Below are 25,875 nucleotides of genomic sequence, written 5' to 3' on the forward strand. Positions count from 1 at the left end.
GCCTTAACCTAACTCAGTTCTTAGAAGCAACCACGCGCGAGGCACGCCTGTGTCCTGTACAGCGCCAAACACTCCCTTTGCCCCCGCGACTGAAGCGCGTGGAAGAAGCTTGCGTACGCGACTGCGTGATTCGCCTTTACGCACAAGGAGCCAGCTCCAGCGCGGCGCAAACTCTGGGACCGCGAAGGCGCAGGCAGGTGGGCGCAAAGGCCGCTCCGGCGAGCGAGGAAGGGGAGCGGCCTGGCGGTTGTCGGGGCGGTGCCCAACAAACACCCGCTCACTGCCCGCCACCTGCGCCTCTTCGCTGCCCTTCCTGGTCCCTCCTCTTTCCTTCCCTACCTGGCCGCGGCCACGTCAGGGGCTGTTGGTGTCGCCGCGCCGGTGCCCTCTTTGTCGCCGCTCACTCGCTCCACCGGCAGCCCACCATGATCTCCGCCCGAGGGGTCTCCATGCCGCCGCCCCCCAACGCCACCGCCTATTACCCCCCGCCGCGCATCACCCTCCCCTCCGGCGTGGAGATCCTGCGCACCTACTCGGGGGCCTTCATCTGCCTAGAGATTGTAAGTGATGCGGTGGGGGGGAGATTGGGGGAGGAATCGCCCTTCGCGGCGGGGGGAGCCACAAGTGGAGAGCAGCACTTTGCATGCTCTTTAACATTACCGCGGTGGAGAGAGTTTTATGCAGGATTTTTTTATATCAGTGGTTGCTTTTTTTAAAAAATCGCAATTTTAACAATATTTCTTCAAATTATGTCTTCCCTCTCTTCCATGCATGCTTTTTCTATTCCTAGGACCTTCGTGGCAGAAATGCATCAGATGACATTTCCCCCCCCCCAAACCTCAATGCCACTTGATATATTTGGTCAGTGCTTAGATGGGTTCCTTTGTATGCATCTTTGAGTTCTGTGACAGAAGGTATAAAAATCTGACACTAGGATGAAAGATACACCTGTTGGATTTTTGCATCGTATGGCTAACACATCTGTTGGTCACAAAATGTCCTAACAAGGGGCCCTACCCCACGTTGCAGTGTCTCTCATTTCCTCTTTGATTAGGATATCTTTATTATATGGTACAGTATTAGTCTATGCCCCATGCTTATTTGATTTTTGAAATGATGGTTATGGTGCCACTTATAGGTTTAAATAATGTGTTGGGACATCATTCCTAGAGCCCCATTTACCCACTAAATTCCTCTTTCTCTTCTCAGCCCTACTTTGACCACTGGCCCCTTAATTAAAAGCTTCCTATCCTGTGCATTTATTTATGCAGTCCCTCCTCATCAATATAAACCTCATACTGTCTGACTGGCAGCAATTCTCCAAGGTCTCAGTAAACGCCCAAGAGCCTTTAACTGTAGAAGCCAAGACTTAAACCTGTGACAGTAATATTATTATTAAATTCATTATTGTGTGTGCAAAGTTCTGTTACTGACCTTTGGCCCTTCCCCACAAGCCTGTTTTTTTTTTTTAAAAAAAAGTCCAGCCCTACAGCCACTCCTTTCTCTTCTACACCCTATAGGGAGGCCAGATGCAAAAGCATCAGGGCTCCTTCACCTTTAATAATTGTGCAGAAGAGGATATTTCAGCAGGTGTTACATCTGGCCATCTTAGCGTCACAACTCCCCCATGCCAACCAATTCATCCACCGCTTCTACTCAAGATTAGCCAGCTTGTTGACAAGCCAGGCACAGAGTGTGTTTGTAGCAACACCCAATCTTGGGAGTGGTTCATCACAATGGCAGATCGCAACCTTCTATGCCAGGGATGGGAAAATCTGGTCCTCCAGATGTTGTTGAGCTCCCGGCCTCGGCCAGCATAGCCAACGGCCAGGCTGATGGCAGTCGTAGTCCAGCATCATCTGGACAGCTACAGACTCCCTATCCCTGTTCTGTGCCATCATAGACTCTCCTAAAGTGGGTTTTGTGGTAGAGTTCTGACCTTCCCCTTGGCATGACTCTTGTAACACCTGCGTGGCATGCCAAAATGCAAGAGCTGGCATTTTCCCCAGCAAGGAGATGGCAGCTATTTAAAAAACTTCACCTGCTGAATTTCTGCCTGCTATGCAGCTGTTAAAAGTCACAGGATGCTTGCCGCAAACTGAGCTAGCAACCATGTGTCTTTTTAGTCTCACCTCTGTGAAGGAGTCCTGGTCTCTTATACCTTTTTGAAACACACCTGTTACAGAAACCTCTTTCTCTATTATTACTCTTTACTAATCTCTCCTGCCCTGATTCCTCCCCTGTGACTTCTTTCCTTCATGCACTCAACTGCAGGATGCTTCCACACCCTGTTACCCACATGCCTGGGCTCACCAAGGACAAGCAGTTTAAAAAATAAAAGAGTTTTGTGGTGACACGTGAAGGTGCTTAAATCAAGGGTGTAATTAACAAAGTGGGCTATACGCACTTGCCTTGTAACCATTTGCCTGACTAGGTAGATTACTAGTCCAGTCACAGGTTTTTTCCTCTAACCACAGGGTGAATTCAGTGAAATCTCCGCCGCCACCGTCACACACAAAGAATTTCAGTAATTGATATAAATCAGTTTTCCCCATTTACAGTTAATATGTTTCCCGAACAAGTTTGCATGCGGATGGGTTGCTATAGCAATTAAAACACAGGGACCTAGAAAGTGGCCTTATGCTGAGCCAGACCACTGGTCCATTGAGCTCAGTATTGTCTACACTGACTGGCAGCAGCCCTCCAGGACTTCAGACAAGGAGTCTCTCCCAGCCGTAACTGGAGATGCCGGGGATTGAACCTGGCACCTTCTGCATGCAAGGCAGGTGCTCTGCCACTGAGCTATGGCCCTTCCCCACATACATTCTGGTTTACAACTTCCCCACGTATGTACCCATTTATAACAAGGTAAAGTATGGACTTTGGTGCTATCCATACATTAATCCTGTGGCTGTATGCCTTTTGCACTGCAGAAGTACAACTGCTTAGAGAAGGGGGAGTGAAGGAGGGAGCAATTGTGAAATTAATTGACTTTTGTTTGGCTCCTTTTGTACGCAAGCAGGGATATTAAGCAAGATCACCCGCTTGAAATCTAAAGCTACAAATTCCTATGCAAATAACCTGGGTGTAAGCCCCGCCAAATGCATTGGGACCTACTCCTAAGTAAACCTGCGTAGGATTATCCTGCACATGTGATGCGTCCTTCCCTGGCTCTCCCTGTCAGGTTCCTACCTGCTCGTGGTTACTGCCTGTCTCTAGGCACCACCAGGGACTCCACCAGTCCGGACCGCACTCTCTTATGGTTTACCTATCCGCTCTAGCACAGATCTCAACAGATCCCCCTGCTAGGCAACCACCAGTAACGTCCCAATACTAGTATTCCCAGAGACTCTGAATACTGGTATTGTTATTCTCTTCACCGCTGCCACCATTTGTTACAGTTCCCCTTCAGCCTTGGTCATTACCTTACCCTCCCTTCTGGTCTGTGAAACTCCAGCCAAGGATCAGGCCTTTGGTAAACCAAATTAAGTATTTATTACAGATAACAAAGCTAACAAGATTAACAAGATTTCTTCTTAAGGCACATAAGCATATGGTTTTACTCAATACTAATCCGAACTCCACCTCCCTCCTGGTAAACAACTCTCTAAACCCCACCAAGCAATCCACTCAGTTCTCTTCTCCCCCCTATTCCACAATTTACCACCTCACATTCACCCAGAATTTGCCTAGAATTTTCCAGAATGAGCTAGTTATTAAAAGGAGAACAGTGTTTCCTCTTTGAGACTGAAAGTAAAATTCCTTCTTGTTTGCTTAATGGGACCATAAATATTTACAATAGGGCAGTGAACACATTGCAAAGCTCAAGCAGATAGAGGGCATAAAATATGAGTACAAGATTGTGCAGATAGGAGTCAGTGAATTATCCAGGCAAGATATTGGAGAGCGTCTGATGGATCCTAGTGCTTGCGATAGCAATATAGAATCATGTAATTGGAAGGGGTCTTCAAGGCTATCTAGCCCAACCTCCTGCTAGAGCATCCCTGGGAGATGGCTGTCTGGCCCCTGCTGGAAAACCTCCAGTGAGGTACAGCCCACCACCATTGCAGGTAATTGGTCCCATTGTGAAGCTGCTCTTGCTGTTGTTTCTTTTAGGCCATGCCTTTAAAGCACGTTGCATTTAAAGCACCCAAAGAATCCTGGGAATTGTAGTTTGTGAAGGGTGCTCGGAATTGTAGCCCTGTTTGTGTGTGTGTAAACTACAGTTCCCATGACTCTTTGGGGGGGTGCTCTTTAAATGTATGGTGTGTGGGTACACAGCCTTAATGTTTAGCTGAAATCTACCCTTGTGTAACTTAAGCACATTAAATCTAGGCCTGTCTTCTGGGGCAGCAGAGAATACGACTCCTGTGTGACAACCCTTCAGGTGCTTGAGGACTACTATCATGTCCTCTTTCCCGAATTCTTTTCTCCAGGCTAAACATATGCAGTGTCTCCCATGTTTTCTCATAGGATTTGTTTGCCACACTGCTGACCATGAGGGCAAATGGGGCACTGCCCCCAACCTCAGTCTGCCCTCATCCAGCCCCTGCCTGCCTGTCTTCTTACTTACAGCTGATCCTGGAGGTGGCACTACCTGCCAGTTTCCTCCTTGGCTGCATTCACACTGTACATTTATTCCACTATTATTCCACTTTAAACAGTCATGGCTTCCCCAATGGATCCTGGGAAGTGTAGTTTGTGAAGGGTGCTGAGAGTTGTTAGGGGACCCCAATTCCCCTCGCAGGCCTGCAGTGCCAAGAGTTCTCTGGGAAGAGGGATTGATTGTTAAATCGCTCAAGGAATTGTAGCTCTCTGAGGGGAATAGAGGAGCATGGGAGCAAAGCTAGCATGATTTGGCTCCGCCTCTCAGTGGCTCTGGCTTCACTTCCTCTTGGCCTCCCTCCCTCCTGTCCCATCAGTCTCAGTAGATGCCAGCCTCTGCTGCTGCTGACTCACCTTTGGTGCTCCCTTTCAAAACTGTTCTAGTTTGTGTATATCCTTCTAAAAGTGCAGTGGATGCAGCATTTTAAACATATGACTTGATATTGAGTTAGACCATTTACACTTCCAGCCCAGTCTGTTCGGGCCACAGGACTGCACTTAATTCCTCTGCAAAAGTGGTCATGGTGAAAAGGGGCTTTTAGGGGGGTACAAAATGGTCCTCCCAAATCTCAACGTGCCTCTTTGGGATTGCTGTTTGCAGTCCCTAGGTTCCACCTCCCAGTGAAGGCTGGTGGCTCTGTGTCAGTGGGACAGTGGAATCTGCTCCGGGTTTTAGTCGTTGGACAGCTCCTTGAAAGTTCGGCCTAAAAGCTGAAGCAGATTCCAGTGCCCCACTGACATGGAGCCACCAGCCACCACTCCCCCCCCCCCCGCTTATCTGTTGCTCCTTTAGCCATCAGTCTTTTCTCCCTTGCTGGGTCATCCCAGCTCATCAGGGATCACATAGAGAGCATGATGACATCCCAGCTCTCTGGAACTAGTGAGCATGTTTCTGTTGCTGGGGCAGCCAAAGCAATGCTTCCTGGCATGCTACAGTGATTTCTCTCACAGCATGACAGGGATCATTGGTCCAGTTGTCTTGGCAACAGGGACATTTATTCTTACACATACTCAAGCCTTCTTTGGAAGAATCATGGGACAAGGGTATGCTTTTCAGGGTGTGCAAAAATGTTAGCAAAAATGAAGTATCCCTGCATAGTATTCCCTGTTTCCACTTCCTAGAGTTCACTTTGTCCTGCTAAAAAACCTGAGGCTGATTGCCCTGCAATCAAGGTCTTTCAAACTGTGGCCAGGAAGTAAATGGATCCATCATAAACGTTGCACAGAGATATCAGGAGCTGAACCTGGCACTTTCTGCATGCAAAAGAGTAAGCTCTGACACTGAGCTATGGCCTTCTCTAATTCTCCCAAATCTCTTAATTTTCTCCACTTAAAGACTGTAATCCTGTGCATGCATAATTGGGGGTATTGTTCATTGAAGAGCGTGGGACTTATTTTGGAATGTGTGTGTTAAATTGGTCTGGTCAGTTTCCCAATATAATTATCTAACTATAACCAATTTTTAAGCTAGTAATATCAAACGTGCTGGGGGGGCGTATTTGGGATAAATTCTGTGGTGGGGAGGGCCTTAAAATGTCTATGGTTTTTCATTATTTATTTTAATGTTGTTTGGTTTTTCTTGTGCCTAGTTTTTATTATGTATTGAAGTTGTGGCATAGAGATGTGCAAAAAATGTAATATCCCATTGACAGTAAAAGTGTGTATCAAGAAGAGGGCGAACAGAGATGGAATGGAAATGTTTATTTTTACGTTTTATTTATATTTTAACTAAGAAAGTTTGGTGTCAGTTGGGATTGATTTTAAAGTGCATTTGTTTACATTGGGGTGGAGAGCCTCAGGCCCGTGGGCCAACTGTGGGCTACTAGGCCTCTCTGTCCAGCCCTCAGGACTGTCCTGAGGCCATGGGGATGCTTTTGTCTTGCTAGAATGTGTCTTTGAACTGTGATAATGCCTCTTCCCTGCCTGGATGGAGTGTGTGTATGTAGAAACCTCTGCTTTTGTGTGTAGCCTGCTGTACAAGGGTAAAAGTTGCACTCCTTACTCACCCAGACTTTTGCATCTGGCCTCACACACACACCCCTGGTATGTGGCCCCTCGAACATTGCTCATGGGGGAATGTGGCCCTCAGGCTGATAAGGGTTCCTCCCCTCTACTATGCATGTCTGCTCAGAAGTACATTTTCGTTGTGTTGAGTGGAGCTTACTTCCAGGTAAATGAGTGCAGGATTACAAAGTTAATCACACAAAAAAATACATTGAAAGCATTTATTTTAGGCTCTCTTGCCACACTACTTAACACATAGTACTGGCTGGTGTATCCAGAGGTCAGCCATGCTGGAAGCAGTCATGTGACCTGGTTTGGAATTTATGACACAAACATACCACATCCCATATTACAAATGTGCTTTTATGTGTTTTTTTTGTTTAAACAATTGGTCCAGCTTGTGTTAGTGCTTTCAGGTTTTTTGTTAGCACACTCCAAAGCAGGAGTAAGGCCTTTTAAGAAGCACAATTAGTTGCTAAGGCTGATGTTTTGTGACCTCCATCCTAATTACAGTAGAGGCTGTTTTGGTCCTCTGTGCTTCACCCCCTTCCTATAATGCAGTGGCTCCCAAACATTTCCCCCCACAAACCACTTGAAAATTGCTGAAGGTCTTGGCAGACTACTTAACTATTTTTCTGCCTGTTGCATCAATTGTAATTCCATAGACTTCAAATTGCAATACAGTGAAATGCAATATAACAAATAAAGGAATCAATTCAAATACAATAAAAACCAATATGAATATTTAATGCCATTGATGTGCCATCTCCCATCTTCAACCACAAATCCGCAGACATGCCATGGACCACTTAAATGAAACTCATGGACCACTGGTATCCATAGGAACCTCTGTTCTAATACAAGTGTAGCCAACATGATGCCCTCCAGATTTTTTGGATCACAGCCGCCATCATCCCTGACGATTGACCATGCTGGATGGGGCAGATGGGAGTTGTAGCCCACAACATCTAGGAAAGCATCACATTGGTTACTTATGCCCTAATAGTAGGATTGCCAGCTCCTTTTTAAAGGTCCCACTCCTATGTCTTTAGTACGGGGGGGGGAGAGAATTAATCATGGGAACCTTTTCCTGTCATGGAGGTAAAATCAGGGAAAAAGTCTAACCTACTTAATTTCTGCATGGCAAACTAAAGGAACAGGGGAAGGACCAGCATAAAAATTGGCATCCTTACCCAACAGGGTTGTGATTTTGTCTTTATTTTTCCTGGCAGGACACCTGTGTGATAAAGCAGAAATCCACCAGGTAACTTGTTTCCTGGCATGCAGATGCAATGAGAGGGAACAAACCTTTAGCTGCTGAATTTTATTTCCAGTCACTCAGCTAATAAAAGCACAGAGCCCCTGCAAACAAAAAGTCCCCTCCCTCCCCCGCCTTATTCCCTGATGCTACAGTGGTGAGTGCATTGGGCCAATGGTTTAAGCAAGGAAACGTGGCAGAGGATGCATGGAGTCCTATGCCCCATTCTGGGCACCACAGCTGAAGAAGGATATCAACAAATTGGAAGGCAGCAATAAAGGTGGTAAGGAGCCTGGAGACTGAGGTCCCATCTGCACTGTACATTTAAAGCAGTATCATACCACTTTGAACAGTCATGGCTTCTGTCAAACAATCCTGGGAAGTGTAGTTTGTTAATCGTGCTGAGAGTTGCTGGGAGACGCTCACAGAGTTACAGATCTCAAGAGTGGTTTAACCATCAGCCCCTCTTTCCAGGGAACTCTGGGAACTGTAGCTCTGTGAGGGGAATAGGAGGACTCATCTCAGCATCCTTAACAACTACAGTTCCCAGGATGCTTTGAGGAAAGTCATGGCTGTTTAAAGTGGTATGATACAGCTTTCAATGTATAGTGCAGATAACGTGTGAGTCCTGCAAGGAAAGGTTAAAAGAAGTTGGGTATGTTGGGCCTGGAGAAGATTTGTTTTCTGTTGTTCCAGAGCAGGAGCGGGGAATCTTTTTCAGTCTGAGGTTAACCTTCTGGGGGCTGTATGGCAGTGGTGGATAGGACCAGAGTCAAGTGGGTGGAGCAATGAATGTAAATTTTACCTATGCGCAGGAGGCTAATTTCTACATGAACTCACACATGCCTCTGTACCCAAACAAGCAAGAGGCATTATCAGGATTCATACATTCAAGGATATATCCCGGCCAGGCAGAAATACTGAAGAAGAGGGTGCAAAACAGGGCCAGGAAGAGGTGTGGCTGGGGAATAATAATAATATAATAAAATTTTATTTATGTCGCCTATCTGGCCGAGTTAACGACCACTCTAGGCGACGTACATTGCACAATAAAATACAATATAAAAGAACCACAATCAATGAATAGCCTAAACCCCCCCTTCCAGTTAATAACAGCATAAAAAGGAGAGTGGGAAGCGTTCTGGAGTCCAGGTAGAGAAACTTGAAGGGCCAAATTTGGCCCTTGGGCCTGAGATTCCCCATCCTGCACAGGACCTAATCCACAGGTTCAAATTACAAGAAAGGGGACTTTGACTAAACATTAAGAACTTCTTGACGGTACGAGTTGTTTGACAGCAGAATAGATTGCCTCGGAAGGTGGTGGACTCTTCTTCTTTGGAGGCTGATTGGAGGATGGATGGCCACAAATTAGGGATGTTGTAGCAGTGGGTTTCCTGCATCAGCAGGGGGCTGGACTAGATGACCTTTGATGTCCATTCCAATTCTATGAAATCTGGGATGAGAACTGAGGCTGCATTCAGAGAGCAGTTTATCAGTGTTTCGTTACCTGATAATGTCTGCATTTTGTTTGATCTTTCACACAACGTAAAAGCCACTTCTGGAAATCTAGCATAATATAGTGGAAGTTTAGCACTCTTTTCTGCATTAATTGCTTCCAGAAAAAAATTGGTGTACAACCCCATTAACCCAGAAAATTGTGGGAGTACAGTGACGAAATTTGGGGCAGTATGGCATACAGTTCTTTCCTGCCATTTTCATGGGGGAAATCATGGGGGAACAGAAGTGTGCATGCGCAGAAAGGGTGGTGGAGTAGAAACATGTCCAATAACGTTCAATGTTGTGACGCACCATGCCCACTGGTGTGAATGAAATTTAGCATGACATGATGGTATCAGTCAAAAAGCCACAGTTCCATAATGCAACAGGTACCGCAGTGTGAAAGGAACTTTAAAAATCAGGACAGAACCAATATGATCAGTAAAATTAATGCAGTAATCCCCATGTCTGAATGCAGTGATTGACAGAACTCCAGGAAGTGAGAGAAGCTTCACTTCTGGTAAATGGTAACATTCTTAAAACCAGGAGGCCTTATATTTTGTAAATATGGTATACTGATTGTGTACATACATTTCAGCTTTAAGACTTGACCTTGTTTTTTTTTTTTTTTGTCTTCTCAGCTATTTGGAGCACTTGTCTGGATTTTAGTAGCCGCCACCAACATCCCTTTGGCGCTGCTGCAGGGATGGGTGATGTTTGTGTCGGTGACGGCCTGTTTCACCTCCATCGCCTTCCTCTGTGTGTTTCTCTTCAGTTATAGAGAGAGAATTGCAATTGATTGGAACCGTTTGGTAAGCATCTAAAAAGTGGTGTGTGTGTTTAAATAAGTTGATGGCAATGTCTTAAAGCTTTGTAATGCTGTCGGGAAAATTGGACCCAATTCACACATGAGTCTCAATCCAATTCTCTGCATACTTAAGCAGCACTTTCAGATGTGTTTGGTACTAGCAGCCTCATAGCTGGCATTGCCTGGGAATTCTGATAAACCAAAAAAAAATCAATGGTTTTTAAATCGGTGGTTAAAATCAGTGTAGTTTTTAAAGGTTCAGTCTGCCATCTTGAATCAAGATGGCATCCAACTGTATCGAAACATAGACCAAAGCCTGCATGTCGGGAACCATCATGCAAAATTTGTTTACAATGTCCAAATGAAGAGCAAATGGACAAACAACCATCCAAAATATATTATTGGGTACAATAGGTCTTGTATATATAGGAGGAAAAATAATTGGAAGTAATTTATAATGGAACGTCTTATTTTTGATATCTGTATCTGTAACCTGGAATTGTTGGTTGCTGCTAAGATGTTTATTGCTAGGCACTGGCAGGCTGAGCCTACACTCGCCTTCGCCCAACCTGGTGCCCTTCAGATGCCTTGGACTGCAACTCCTATCAGCCCCAACCAGCACAGATTGGGGAAGGCTGATCTGCACCATCAAAAAAAAGGAAGACTGAAACCCTTGGAGATAGCAGAAATGGAAAATCTGACTGACATTTTTTCAAAGGAATGATTATATATAATTACGCTGGTATGGTTAATGACTGTGGACATCATTTTTTCAAATGAACACGGTGAATCTCTGGATAGAAACTTTTTTTAAAAAATCAAAACTCAGTAAAAGTTAAGCCACTCTCCCATTTCCCAACATTAAAGGCACCTTTTCCTGAACAAATCTGCCAATTTTTAAATTCATTTTTCCTGTGTCTTTTTCCAACCACAAGCTGTGCAGACAAGAGACAGTACTTTCCTTCTTGCTGCAAAAAGCTTCACTTTCTGGATCCTGTATACAAACTGCTGTTATAAAGATTTAGGAACAGGTCAGGCTGGGTTTGTTTTTCTGGCAACTTGTCAACACTGTGAGAAACTGCAGTGGAGGCCAGGATTTACTATAGCTCTATGCTGTAGTAACTCTCCCTCTCAACCTTTCACAAGGCAAAGCTGACATTCAAGAATAGATCCTCTAGTGTAGCCCTCCCCAGCCTGGTGCCTTCCAGATGTTGTTGGACTCTAGCTCCCATCAGCCCGTCAGCATGGCCAAGGTTCAGAGATGATGGGAATTGTAGTCAAAAACAACTGTGATGTATAGGATGCTGCCTTCTGGGAGGAAGAGCAGGATATATATTTTTTAAAATAATATAATTATTTATGCATTTATTATTTATAAATAATAAATTTATTATTTATAAATTTAATAACATCTGGAGGACACCAAGTTGGAGAAGGCTGCTCCAGTGCAGTGTGCTTTCTTTCCCCTCTTGATTTGTGTCATCGTAACAATAAGGTAATGGCAAATGACATCTTGCTTCTGTTTTGTTTTAACAGGTACAAAACAATAAAATGAGAAATACATTTACTAAACACATTTTTTTCATCCGTCTTATTTGGAATCCTACAGGTTTAAACTGTGGTGCCCCCCATCAGCACCCTGAACATTTGCAGCTCAAAATTTTGAATGATTACTGAGAAGTAAGTCTCACTTGAGATCAGTGAGGTTTACTCCCAAGTAACTGATGCATAGGACTGCAGCCATAATTAATTCATCAGAATTTATTTTAAAGGTATCTCCAGTTATAATAATAATAATAATAATAATAAACTTTATTTCTACCCCGCCCTTTTCCCAATAGGACTCAGAGTGGCTTACAACTAAAAACAACACCATTAAAACATACAGAAGTACACAATTAAAAAAGAATTAAACTAAACATATGTTAAAAACAGCGGACAATTTAAAATAATAAAATCATATAATATAGTCACCAATCCTATGACACTTAATCCTGGTCGTTCTCTATCCCAAATGCCCGTTGAAATAAAACAGTCTTTACTTGTCGCCAGAAGGACGGCAAGGAGGGAGCTAATCGCACCTCACTCAGAAGGGAATTCCATAACCTAGGGGCGGCCACCGAAAAGGCCCTATCTCGTGTCCGTGTCATATGTACTTGCGAAGGTGTGGGGAGCACAAGAAGGGCCTCACTTGAAGATCTCAAATCCCGGACAGATTCATGTAGGGAGATACGATCTGTCAAATAAATGGGGAGCAGCATTTGTAAAAAAAGAATTATAATAACTTTTTGTACAAGTATCTCCAAAAGCTATGGGTGACAACTGCCATCTTTAGAAGAGGCGTTCTGACATGGATGAGAGGGAATGCCTCTTTTGAGATGGTTCCTGCTGTGATACGTTTGTATCATCAAGAAGACTTTTCCTCCTTAGAAATCCTGGTTTGTTCACATGCAAATAATATATTCAGCTTTCATCGATGAATGAATAAATTAATGAGCAAATTATAACTGGATTATGATCCAGGTGCAAATGTGCAAACCACAGTCTCCTGTTAGCTTTTTGTAGATCTCGGTTTTTATTATGAGGAAAATCATACATCTTCCAGGACTAATTTGCAGTGATGCGAGGCAGAAAATGTTTTGCGTCATAGGTTCATTAGTAATAATGAATGAATACCTATTGCAAATACAATATTAGGTTAGCTGAGCATTTTCAAAGCTTTTAGCTTTGTTAACTGAATACAAATAAAATAAACATGCTAAATTAGATAACTCTCTTAGGGCATCAGAAAATTGTTCCAGTCTGAAACTTTCTAGGAAATACACATCACTCCTGATTCACGTGTGTGCTCATCACTTACCACACCATGGCTCTCTGTGAATGTGTGAACTCTCTCAGCTGCAGAAAGTGTTGTATTTGAGATGGTACTGATACGAATTTTTTGTCTGTGGGGATTGATCTTTGATGACTTATTCATAAATGTGCAAGTCATAACTTGATACAGTCAGGAAAGATGAACATGCATGCCTTTGGCTGCCTAGTGGGTGGCCAGGAAGCCTCAAATCAGCCTTCCTCAACCATGGGTCTCCAAGTGTTGTTGCATTACAACTTCCATTACCCCAGACCATTGCCTATACTGGCTGGGGATTATGGGGCATTGTAGTCCAGAAAGATCTGACAATCCAAGGATGGGGAATGCGATCTGACTGTGCTTGTTTGGGACAGTAATAGTCTAGACCAGGGTGGCCAGTTGATGACCTACTGGCCGTAATTAGGTGCTGGTGCAGTTTTGCATGTCCCAGGGTAATCTGACCAATTGTTAATCAAGTCCACAAAAATGTTGTGGGCAGAATTTCACTCTTGAACAAGGGAAGCCAACGTGTTGCCCTGCAGATGTGGTAGTCTACAACTCCCATGTTTCCTGGCCATCAGCCATGCTAGCTGAAAGAAGATGAGAGTTGTAGTCAAACAACACCTGGAGGGCACACACCATTGCTCTTGAAATACTGTAAACAGAAGGTTTGGGTAGACTGCAGACTTGGGGGAGAGCTTTTAAAACCATGCTACAGTATATGGCCAGTGGCGAGATTGTAAACTGTGCAGACTCAAAACCAAAGCACTTAAGGTTTTTGTGACTCCAGTGAGTGAATGATTCCATTACTTTCAATAGAAGCAAATTTTCAGTGGAAAAGCTTGTCAACACCTGACCCTTCATGTTGTGTTCTGCCTGAAGAGATGGAACCATCATGGCTTATTTGAGTGTTTCCTTGGTGCTATTGTTGTGTTTTGTTCATTTGTTTGTCTCCTTTTTGTGCATTGAGTGGAAGCATTGTAAAATCACTGTTGATCTGGAAAGCCACAAATGCCCTGAGATAAGTTATCCTTCCCTTGCTTTCAAAGCAAACAACCTTTTTGTGCATTGAGTGGAAGCATTGTAAAATCACTGTTGATCTGGAAAGCCACAAATGCCCTGAGATAAGTTATCGTTCCCTTGCTTTCAAAGCAAACAAGAAGGGTCCATTGCGCAGTCTCAGAGCACACACGTTGCCTGCAGAGAACGTGCCTGGTTCATAGTGGCATGGAAAGTTATTTGTTTGACCTTCGTTGACCTTTGTGTTGGCTAATGCAAGCCCAGACTTGCCTACTGTATGTCCTATGCCGGGAACCATTCCTAAATCATGTTGGGCATCAATTTTGCATCCAAGAGTTTCATTATGGCATCTTCAGTGTAGTTAGCAGAAGTCCACGCCACCTTGAATTCCACACGTTGAGCTCCTCCAGGCAACCTGTTTATTGAGCATCCCGATTTGCTTGCACAAAGCTTATGTGGAGGTTAGACAATGTCCAGTCTGGATTGAGCACATAGGCTGATTTGTTTGTGCGGAGGTTATATGACAATGAACATTCTTCCTGTTTTCCTTGTGCAGTAGTTATGCATTTTCTCATTAATTGAGTGTTTATCCCCCACTTTTTATTGCATTTCCCTGTTGCTTTTTTCTGCAAAAAGTCCCTAAAAGGGAAAAAAAAGGTGGATTGGTTGCACCAGGACACTATACAGTAGGGCCTCGCTTTTCGGCATTCCACTAACACGGCTGATTTCAATTAGAGTAAGGCCCCACTCATACGATGCTTGTTCCACTTTTATGGCATTTTTCAGGCATCGGGCACCATTTTATTGATGGAGTTCTGCTTTTCGGCAGGCGTCTGGAACATAACCCACCGTATGAGTGGGGCCCTACTGTAATCCATTTTAATTGTGCAAACCTAAATTTCTGATATTTATTTATTTAACAACATTTATATACCGTTTGATTGTGAAAAACCTCTTAAGTATTTTACAAAAAACATTGAAATGATCAGTGAAAGCATTTAAAAACAAGTAATTAAAACACTTTTTTAAAAAAAGTTTCAAAACAGCAGACTAAAAAGAGATTAAAAGACATCAGCATCTATACGAGTGAATCTCTCCTGCAAAATAGTCTGGAGGTGACCTTTGTGGTATGCCAAGAAGGCAGAGGGAGACTCTGATTTCTGACTCAGAACTACTTCTCTACTGCCGGTTGCCATGGTCATTTTTTAGACAGTTAAGATATTTGCCTGAGAAAGATATTTACCGGGGGAAAGGAGATGAGTGAACACACTCCATTTGTGTATCCATTTTAATTTCTTTCCCCTCCCTCCCAAATGAGCCCAGGGGGGCGAACAGCAAAATGGTAAAACAATATAATTAAAAACCTCTAAAAACAGTCACACACACCCATAGCTAATAATCCGAATCATATTTTAGCCAGGAATGTCTTTAAGTTCCTCTCAATAGTTAATAATGAGAGATATAGATGCAGCTCACCAGGGAGGGTATTTCACAAGTGGGGAACCACTGTTGAGACGGCCCTGTCACAGGTCAGTACCAACACCCAGTGTTGGCACCATCAACAAGATCTCCCTGTTTGTCACAGCTAAGCTGTGGAAAAGGAAAGAGAGCATTAGTGTAGCGGCAAATTCAGAAGTGCAGGGTCCCTTCATGATAGTTATAGCCATGTTCCCTCCCATCCCCCCCCTCTTTTTTTTGCTGCTGGGTTGAGAATTAGATCCTTGTTAATTCTTTTCCCACAACAACAGATGTCCCTGGGAGCCAATCATCATGAAAGGGAAGAGTGTTAGCTATTAAGAAGAGACTTCTCAGTGGCTGACTCTCTTCCTTTCACTCTGATTGGCTCCAATCAGAAGAAAAGGCTAACGAAGCATGTTAAAACTCTTCTCAGTGGCTAACACACTCCCATTTCACAATGATCGGCTCATAGGATGCTAGAAACAGGGACCCTGCTCCCAAAAAAGTAAGGGGTCTAAGACCCCTCTGAGTCCCTGGATGAGTACACCCCTGAACGAGAGTGTGTGAAGCTGGCAAAACAGGGGATCCTGGGATATTTTAGCAGATTTACTGAGGTCGAAGCCAATCCTGGTAAGGTAGCTGTGGTCTGAAGTAAAGTTTGGCCTAGTATGGAGATGGTAAATGATTCCGCTGAACAGGGAATGAGAGCAAAAATTTCTTGCTGCCTGATATCCCTTGTTTCCATCATGGGGTGGCCAAAAAGAACTAGAAGTTATGAGAGGCAGTGTTGTGAGGGGCAGAAAGCCAGTGAGGTGCAGGGAAATCAGAGGTTTCTCACCCAGGCCAATGCCAGCTTTCAGAGGGCATTGGGCAAACTGCCTGTGGTAGCCCTCTCCCTTTGCCGCAGCTGGTGCAATGGCCCTGAGGTGGCAAGGGCAGCCAAGGGGCAGCAAGGAAAGGAAAAGCAGACCTGTGGACCTGCACAGCAGGACTTGCTGGCACGGCTGCCATTTTAATTTCCCCACAACACGATACCCTTTGGCCATGAATGGATAATAATTTCATCTGTTCTGTTCCAATGGTTTTCTGGTTTTGTCCAGTGGCTATAAAGAACAGTGTGGCTTATTGAATTTGGACCCTGATGCCCCGTTTCAGCCATGCCTCCCTCTGGCAAAGGTTTCTCTCTTTTTACTTCTACTAGTGACAGAGAACTGTATTGTAACCATTGCCAAGAGGGGAGAGGAAGTTCCAAGGCAGGGCAACTGGGTAGAGGAAATGAGATGGCCCACCTTCCGAAAATACTGCACACGCTGTGCTACTTGTATGGCCTGTGTGTGCTCCCTTCATCGGCTAAGGTGTCAAAAACTTGAGCAAAGGAGTTGCACAGAAGTTGACATCTGGCAGCCCGGAAAGCATGAATGGTAGTTCATTTTAATTACATGCTGGTTATTGTGCTGGATGTTTTTCCAGGTTTTTTTTTTTTTTAAAGAAAGGGTCCTGGTTCCTCCGTGTAAGTAAGCCTTCCGGACAGACGAAAAAAATCAGTTTTTGAATTGCCGTGAATCACTTAGAAGCTTAATCTGTTTTTATAATACTCTTGGACAGGGGTTCCCAAACTGTGGTCCATGGACCGCTAGTGTGCTTGCGGATTTGTGGTTGAAGATGGGAGAACAGAAGAGTCAGTGGCCCATCTAGTCCAGCATCCTGTTCTACAGTGGCCAATCAGATGCCTGTGGGAAGCCCGTAAGCAGGACCTGAGCACAAGTGCACCCTGGTATTCAGAAGCATAATGCCTCCAACAAAAGCACTCTTCCCCCTCCCCCCTCCGTGGTTTCCAGCAGAGTTTCCTCTGACAGTGGAGGCAGAGCATAGCCATCTTGGCTACTAGCCATCGATAGCCTTCTCCATTAATTTGTCTAATCCTCTTTTAAAGTTGGTGGTCATCACTGCCGCCCCTGGGAGCGAGTTCCATAGCTTAACTGAGCACTGTGTGAAAAAGGACTTTTTTTTCTGTGCTGAATCTTTTAGCGTTCAGCTTCACCGGATGTCCACGAGATCTAGCGTTATGAGAGACAGAGAAAAACTCCTCTTTATCCACTCTCCCCATGCCATGCACAATTTTATACACTTCTGATGTCACCTCTTACTCGCCTACTGGCATATCCATCACATTAAGTATTCATATTGATTTTTTATTGTATATTTAATGCTGCTTTTATTTCTCATGTTGTTGTTTTACTGTAGTATAGTTTGATTTCTATAGAAGAAATAAAATAAGCAATAAAAATGCAGTTAGAAATTATACAGCAGCTAGCACAGCACATTGCTATTGTCATGACGGGCATAAAAATCATTAAGTGGTTTGCCAGGACTCTCAACACATTTCAAGTAGCCCATGGGGGGGGCAGTTTGGAAACCACTGCTATAGGAGAATGCCCTTTCACATGATGGATATCTATGTGGAGGGGAAGCCTGTGTATTGTAAGGATCCTGGAAACTCCAGTGCTTCTTTGTGAGATCTCACACGGAAACTCATTATCAGGGCTGCTGCCAGGTATGACTGGGCCGTTGGACACCAGTCTGCCCCAGGCATACGGCACCATAGCCCAGTCCCCCCCCCATATAGGTGATGCGGGGCTAATAACCTGCCTGCACATCCCACCAAACTCTCCCTGTCTGTGAATGATTACATGCTGTGCTTGCATTTGTGCCATCAACCAATGTCATTCACAGGGATGGGAGAGGTAGTTGGGATATGCATGCTGGTTTATCAAAGCCGTCACTGACTGTATGGGGGCATGCCTGAGAGTTCCCTCTCCGTAATCCACAGCAGGGCCGGGAGCTGACCCTGCCGCAGATTGTGGAACAGGAGTGCTACCCTCCCATCCTCAGGAGGGGCCCCTCTGGGCCGCAGGGGCCCTTAGCCAGGGCCCAACCTGGCACCCTCTGATGCTGGCCCTGCTCATTATATCTATATACGCACACCCTGGATTTCCAGTCAGTGGAATGTAGATTTTGCCCTTATTGTAACACTTTCCCAAATACACATCACATTACTGTTTCTCTATTCATAGGATTGAACTAAATATTATGGGGAAATCTGCCAACACATGCCAGCATCAAATCAAACTTTCACAAAATGCTACCAGGTAGACATTGGTTGGCAGCAACCATGCATCCCCTATAACATAGGTCCTGTTTGATTTCTCCCGCATAAATGTATGGTTGCCTTTCATTCCTAACATCTAGATAGCCTCATTCCTGTTGGATTCCTGAAAACCTAAACTTGCCCAGTATGCCACGTGGTGAAGAAGTCACAACCATGCCCCAAATTATACTCTTATTTATTTTGTTCTTTAAAATCTAATGGAAACTGTTGAAAATCAGGGTCTTCTCCTAGTTGATTCTTGGTCACACTGGAGTGTGATGGAAAGTAGGAACTGGCTTTTATATGTATCTTTGATGGATGCACAGACAAATTCATTGGTCAGGGGTGGACTCCATATGGTCATTAAGAGAATTCACTAATAGACAAAAAAACCTTGCGGTTTAAGAATATATCTATAGCCAACAGATAGTTCTATCAGACTTTAAAAAGAAGGAAAACTGGGCAGCTATAGTGAATGCACCAGGGGAGCAGGAGACCTGAACTCCTCTCTGAGATATTGTACTACTGCCCTACAAAGTTGTCAAAATGCAAACACAGTTTGGGTTGGTCTTTCACAGTCCAATCCACTTCCTGTGTAGCTTGGAAGAATTTGGTAACGTGTGCCTCTGAGCATATGGTGAGTGGTGAAATGAGCTTATGGGAAGCAGCAGAATGACATGGGGGTATTTTCAATTTAGCATTGCGGAATGCAAAAAATCCATGCTGGCTATAGTTTGCAGCCACTCTAGTTTAGAGCTAGGAACTTGCATCCAAGACATAGCAGGAAAAGGCTTCAAGTCAAAGCATCATAAGGAAGCATAGTACACATAGGAAAATTACAACTCAGCCATGAAGCTCACTGGGCGATTTTGGGCCAGTCCTTATCTCTCCGCCTACCTCACAGGGTTGTGTTGAGGATAAATTGGAGCAAGAAATGGACCATGTATGTCACCTTGAGCTCCTTGGAGGTGGGATATAAATGTAGTAATAAATATAAATAAGATCTGCTTTTATTTATTTGTCAGCTCAAACTAACTGTTTTTCTTTCTTTTCAGGATTTCCTTTACCATGCAGCTGTCTTCGTCTTTTATTTTGGAACATTTCTGCTGCAAGCAGCAACAACGTCTTTGCATGGTCATCCGCTGAAGTTCAATTTCCTCAGCAACCCCAACACCACTTGCACCCCCTATCAACCACTTCTAAATGAACATGAATATAACTTGAGCATAGCAGCTGCTGTAAGTTTTGCATAGGCATATTCTGCAAGGAGGGAGGGGAGATATCTATTGTAGTGCCTGTGGTTAGCCAAATTTCCAATACATTTAACAAGGGAAGAGCTAAAAGCTTCTTCTCTTTCCTTGTGGACCTGTCTTCCTGGCCTGACCATGAGTGGGTGTTCATGGGGTAATACAATGCCTGAGGATGGCTTAGACAAGCAGATGGGGTTGACAGAAGTTTCAGGACCTTGGATAACTCCTAGCAGACAAGTTGCTCCAAGGTCTGGAGCTCAACTGAGGCCTTTTATCCTTCTTGGACCAGACTACCCCTCCCAAGCTCTGCCCCCTTCCTGAAGAGTGGAGAGTCTTAAAGGGATAGTGCTCTTGTGCTGCTGAGTTTGAGGCCCCTGGTGTATAAAGGGCCTGTGCTTCATGGGAGTCAATGTCCCTGGAGCTCCCAGTTTGAAGATATCTGGCTCAAGGGGTTCCTGTCTGATGTGCTCCATCTCAGGCTTGGTGTTGAGGCCTAAATCTGGGTTCATCACCTCCATGACTTGCAGTGCCAGTCTTCCTGGTCCATCTGGTTCTTTCTCCTTTGTGTCAGAATCCTAATTGTTGGCCAGGGTTATGACACTTCCACGTTTGGGTATTCTCAATCAGAAAAATGACACAAGATTCCTAAGTATGAGGCACACCCTACCGGGTTTGCCTTTAGTTTTCTGAGTTATTACAGATAATAGAGGGACACTGGGTGGCAAGGCCATTGAGAAACCCTGAGTTTATGCTGCAGCTGACCTCCAGGCCCATCCTACTGCTCTTCACCATTGCTGCCTATGCCTCTTTTGCAGTACTCAATTTTGTTTTGGGGGGGAGTGCTACCTTACTCCTTCTGATTGCCCCTGCAACTACACATTTTAAGAACATAGAAAGCTGCCTTATACCAAGTCAGACTCATTGTCCATTTAGTCCAGTGTTGTCTGCCCTGGCTGGTAGCAGCTTTCCAAGGTGTAAAGCAGAGATCTTCCCCATTGCCTTCTGTTACCTGATCCTTTTTACTGGAAATGCCAGCAGTTAAACCTGGGACCCTCATGAGCGGGAAGCATGTGCTCTTCCACTGAGCTACAGTATCTTCCCTGAAAGATTGTCGGGAGGGCATGAGGATTTCATTAATGACCACCCAACCTTTTCCCCATAATTCAAGCATTGCACTTGTGGCACACCTGGTGCCAGCTGGCCATCCATGTTCTTTATTGTTTGGGCTTTCCTGGCTCATCACTTTCCATGGTTCTCCTCCTGTTCCTTGAACCATTCCTTTTCTGCTTCTTTATGGGGTCCTTCTGAGTATTCGCACTCCCATTCTGGGTTCTGTAGGGCTCAGTCCTGGACTGCCTCCACCCCCTGTTCTGCATGGGCGTTATTTCTCTCCAGGGAACTCTAGAAGCTATAGTTCAGGGGTCGCCAGTGTAGTACCCTCTGGATCCTGTTGGACTAGAAAGAAATGCCAGTGCAGTGATGTCTCGTAAACAAAAAGGGCTTCAGTGTAGATCCAGCCACACTGGGGAGATGGAGCAGCTGACTTGGTCCCAACATACATAGCTGGAATATTCCCCTACAGTAGAATAGTTGCACAACAAAATAATTGTACGACAAACTACCCACACGTGGGGATGAGGGAGAAATTAAATTCAGTTCACATTTAAAGGCAAATCTACCTAATTTGCACTTTCCCAAACACCGCCAGCCTTTGAAATTCACACTTTTGGGAATTTTGCCATACAGTTCTCCAGTCAGGTAATGTGTACAAAAATGCATGTGTGGCGTAAAGTGTGCATATAAATGCATGTATTAGTGAAAATTACATACAAAAATGCATTACATTTGGGAAATCATTTTGTAAAAATGTGTATATTAGGGAAAATTGCATACAAAAATGTGCATGTCAGGAAAAATTCACACATTCAGGAGTACTTCCTTTTTTTTTAAAAAAAATGCAAATTGATGGAGAAATGTGGAGAACTGAACTTAATACCGGAAAAATGAGAAACTGAAATTGACATACCCATCCCTACCCACATATGAACTAAATGTGGTGCAGTCCCTTCTGTCTGTAGCTGAAAAACTATAACAAATGAACTCCACAAGGGGGAAACAAAATAATGATGGAGAAAACACTGCGCAACATGGTGCCTTCCAGATACTGTTGGACTATAACTCCCATCAACCCTGACCACTGGCCATGCTGGCTGGGGCTGATGGGAACTGGAATCCCACAACGCCTGTGCTGGCTACTTCTATAGTTTTTTGAGGGGGGCATATTAGAGAATACTTAGCAACATAATCAGACTCCAGCTGTCAGGATCCTTTGGGTGAGCCATGACTAGTTAAACCTGTCTCACTTGTATAGTAAAGCTATTCATCCAGTGCCTGCTATAGCAATGATCAGGCCAAACTTCAGCTTGTCCTTGTGACCCACAGTGTACAAGCGCTATCTGCAAACTGGGATTTCTTATCTTTTTATAAGAACAAAATGTAGGTTAAATTCTTAAGTGTGTTTATGTCAGCATGCCTTGTTGAACTCTGGGGCTTGTGTCCAGGTAAATCTACTTTATTAGCAAGCTGTTAAGGAGACATCAAAGCTATTAAGCAATTTAAAGGGCACATTAGCAAAGGAGATAAGAAAGAAACCTAGATTACATTTTTCCTTAACCCTGAAGAGGTTTCAGGTTGAGACGTAATGTCAATGTATAGGAACCAATGTTGATGTAATCCACGTTACTTTATGGTGATTCATCTCAAATGCTTTCATGAACAAATGTATCATGGTGTTTTTCTGGGAATCTCACAGCAGAATTTATTTTTTCCTTTTTCCTTTTTGAAACTTTGACAAATACTTTACTCTCCCACCCAGCACAGCACAGTTTTACAGCTCTTTAAAATGTATTATTTTGTCTTTCTTTTTAGAGTGATGATGTTTTAAGTGCTCATGTTACATTTTTTTTGGGGGGGGGAGGGAAGAGACCAGGCAGCCTGTCTAAAGTAGGAAAGATCTGTCAGGTTTTGTTCTCTCCGTTTCTTGTTTTTCCAACCTTAAATTCAGTCCTCCACATTTCAGCAGCAATCTATTTCTTTAAAAAAAAAAAAATCTTCATGAAAATCTTCCACCATTTTAGTGTGAATTTCTACTAAAACAATTTTTGTAGGCAATTTTGACAAACATACACATTTTTGCAAGCAATTCTCGTCATGTAATGCATTTTTGCATGTTATTTTCACTCAAATATTCATTTTTATGCATACTTTCCCCTAATATATGCATTTTTGTAAATATTGTTTAGCTGGCGAACTGCATCACAAAATTCGAATAAGGAGTTTGAAGGATGGCTGTGTTTTGGTTCTCCTATTGTTTCACAAAGTGTGCATTTGATAAATTCTGCTTGAAATGCAAATTGAATTGAAATTCTCTCCTATCCCCAGTCTAAAGCTTGGGAACGGAGTTGAACAAGCAACTGCGATCAATGTTGGAGTCACTGATGAGTGTGTCCAGGTATATCAGTTGGTACAATAAGACTTGCACTAGAATTTGGAGCTTCCAGGAGACTGGGGAAGAGGACCTCATAATTGCCCCCCCACCCCAGCATTTCCCCTTTGCTGCTGTTAGTCTCCTCTGGAGGAGAGAAGAGGGAGCCAGCTGTAGATCATCTAGCCTGGTGGGAGGACCACTCCCTCTGAACTGTGTGTGTGTGTGTACACACACACACACAGGCTTTGTGTTCCCTTCCTTGAACTGTCAGTCAGCTTTCCTGTATTCTTCAAAGTGTTTGCAGTTTGCCTCTATTTATACCCTGCTTGTATATTTTGAAATAAAGCAAATATTACAAAGAGCACCTAAGTCTCCACTGTACACAGTCTCTCATCTAAAGGAAACCAAACCCAGGCAGCACTTTCCCTTTGAAATGTTGAACACACTCTGAGAACTGTGGAGCATGCCACACTCGTATGCCGTGGGCATGAGAGCATTGGGAGGGGGTGGGATTAAAATATAGTGGAACAGCCAAATGTTTATATGAAAACTCATTGTGTGTGTTTTTCCCTCCTCTCTGCAGATCTTTGCCTTTGCAACAACTGTGTGTTACGGGTGTAGCACAGCCCTTGCTTTAAGAAGATGGAAACTATAGCACTAGAGAGGAGACGACAGCTTAAAAGCATCCTGTCTGATTTGCGTATCTGTTCAGATGATCAAATGGTGTACCAATTGTGGAATTCCAAAAGATAGTTGGGATACAGTTATATTTTTCTAAAATGTTCACACAAACTCACATACACAGAGTCCATGTCATATATATATATATATATATATATGAATATGACAGGAGCAGCAGGGGAAACTTCTTTGTTATTTCTCTGGATTTCAGTTGCTGATGTTAACTGATTTACTAGGACATTGTCCTCTGCTACAGATAGTATTATAAAGTGGGGTAATGAATAGGGTTATTGTTAGCAGACAGTTGCATTTTTTGGTGCTAAACATCTGCTTGCAGGAGAAACAAAAATCTCTGCAGATGTGCTGGGTATCTCGCAAGCACAGGGAGGCAGCTATAAAACAATATCCTGCAGTGCTTCTGCCCGAAAGCTATGTTGGTAGCCTACCAAAAACAACAGCTAAGCACAACCTTCTTTAATTTCAGCGGGGTTTGTAAAGGTCTAAGGTTGCCAGCTCTCACCCATCCCTATGTTCAAAAAATGTTTTTCCACTTGAACTGTAGTCCCACCCCTCTGAACCATGCCTAGCTCTTAGATTTTTTACTTTTAAAGAATTGGCAGCCCCATTCTGAGTCTTTGGGATTCCAGGGATCTGCCAACCCCATGTGGGACTTTCATGGGAGCCTGTTGAAATGACATAACAATTGCTCAGTAGCTGTGCTTGGTGGATTCTCCTAACACTCATACACTGATGTCTATGCAAGCAGGATCATGGAGTTCTAGACTAGTAACCTAACTGTAATCTTTTTCAGAAAATTGACTCTTTTTAAAAAAAAGATAATTTATGAAAGGAGAAAAGTGTTTTAGTATTTATCCAATACTTATAAAGATCTAGCTCTTAAGCTACACTTTTCATCAAAGCATTTTATGGAAAATATAATTTTTATCACCTGGGAAGGAAGAGTTGGGTACGTTGCTCATCTAAAGCTATACCATTAGCAGAGGATGGAAGTGTGCCATTTTAAAAAAAACCTGGAGGTTTTATTAGTTAGATCTGAAATCATGACAGCTAGCTAGTTCATGAATGTTATAGCTCTCAAAATGAAGGGTTTTTTTTTAATCTGGTTTTGATTGGGCTGATAACATAAACCTTTACACCTCTAGATTCAAATTGTATATCTAAATTCCCTTTGGAAATGACTTGTTTGTTTATTCAAGAGAAACTGTTATATTCAGTAGCAGTTATTATACATTATATTGGTTAGCACAGTAGTCTATATGATCTATTCACATAATGGATAAGTGGCTCCACCTCTGTGTGGGCTGCATAAATTTAGATTTTACTTCATACTTGCCCTAGCCCTATGAGGGGTATTCAGCTGTCCTACTCAGAGTAGACCCACTAAAATTAATGAAGCTAAGTTAGTCACATCTGTTACCTTAGTGGGTCTACTCTGAGTAGGGTTTAGGATTGAATGTCATTTTACTGCCTCCATCTGGAGTCCCATTCCAACTTTTGCAGCCAAGATCTGGAAAGTGCCAATGTTTTAATCTAAACTTGTATATCTGGTGTATATTGTAGATTCCTGCACTTGTCAGAAATAGCTTTAGATACTGAAAGCCGATATTTGTTTTAGCAAAATGTATTTATATTGCAGAACGCCTCTAAAACATTGTTCTTGGTGTGAAAAAATGTATATTTATGGTTAACTGTTGTGCAGATTTCTTCCCCTGGAACATAAATGTTTGCACTATTTCAACTTATTTTGAGGCTACAAGTTCTTCATTCAAGTGTTCATCGTGTTGAAT

At 43.5% G+C, this 25,875-nt stretch overlaps 1 protein-coding gene across 1 annotated transcript; it reads left to right on the forward strand.

The window, feature by feature from the left end:
- Window positions 1–25,830, forward strand: MAL2 (mal, T cell differentiation protein 2). The gene is made up of 4 exons (XM_061605617.1): window positions 1–560; window positions 10,006–10,176; window positions 19,705–19,887; window positions 23,970–25,830. The coding sequence occupies exons 1-4, from the start codon at window positions 426–428 to the stop codon at window positions 24,039–24,041; spliced, it is 561 nt and encodes a 186-aa protein (XP_061461601.1). The 5' UTR covers window positions 1–425; the 3' UTR covers window positions 24,042–25,830.
- The last annotated feature ends 45 nt before the right edge of the window (window positions 25,831–25,875 follow it).

Source organism: Rhineura floridana, chromosome 1, assembly GCF_030035675.1.
Source record: "Rhineura floridana isolate rRhiFlo1 chromosome 1, rRhiFlo1.hap2, whole genome shotgun sequence".
Taxonomy (NCBI): Eukaryota; Metazoa; Chordata; class Lepidosauria; order Squamata; family Rhineuridae; genus Rhineura; species Rhineura floridana.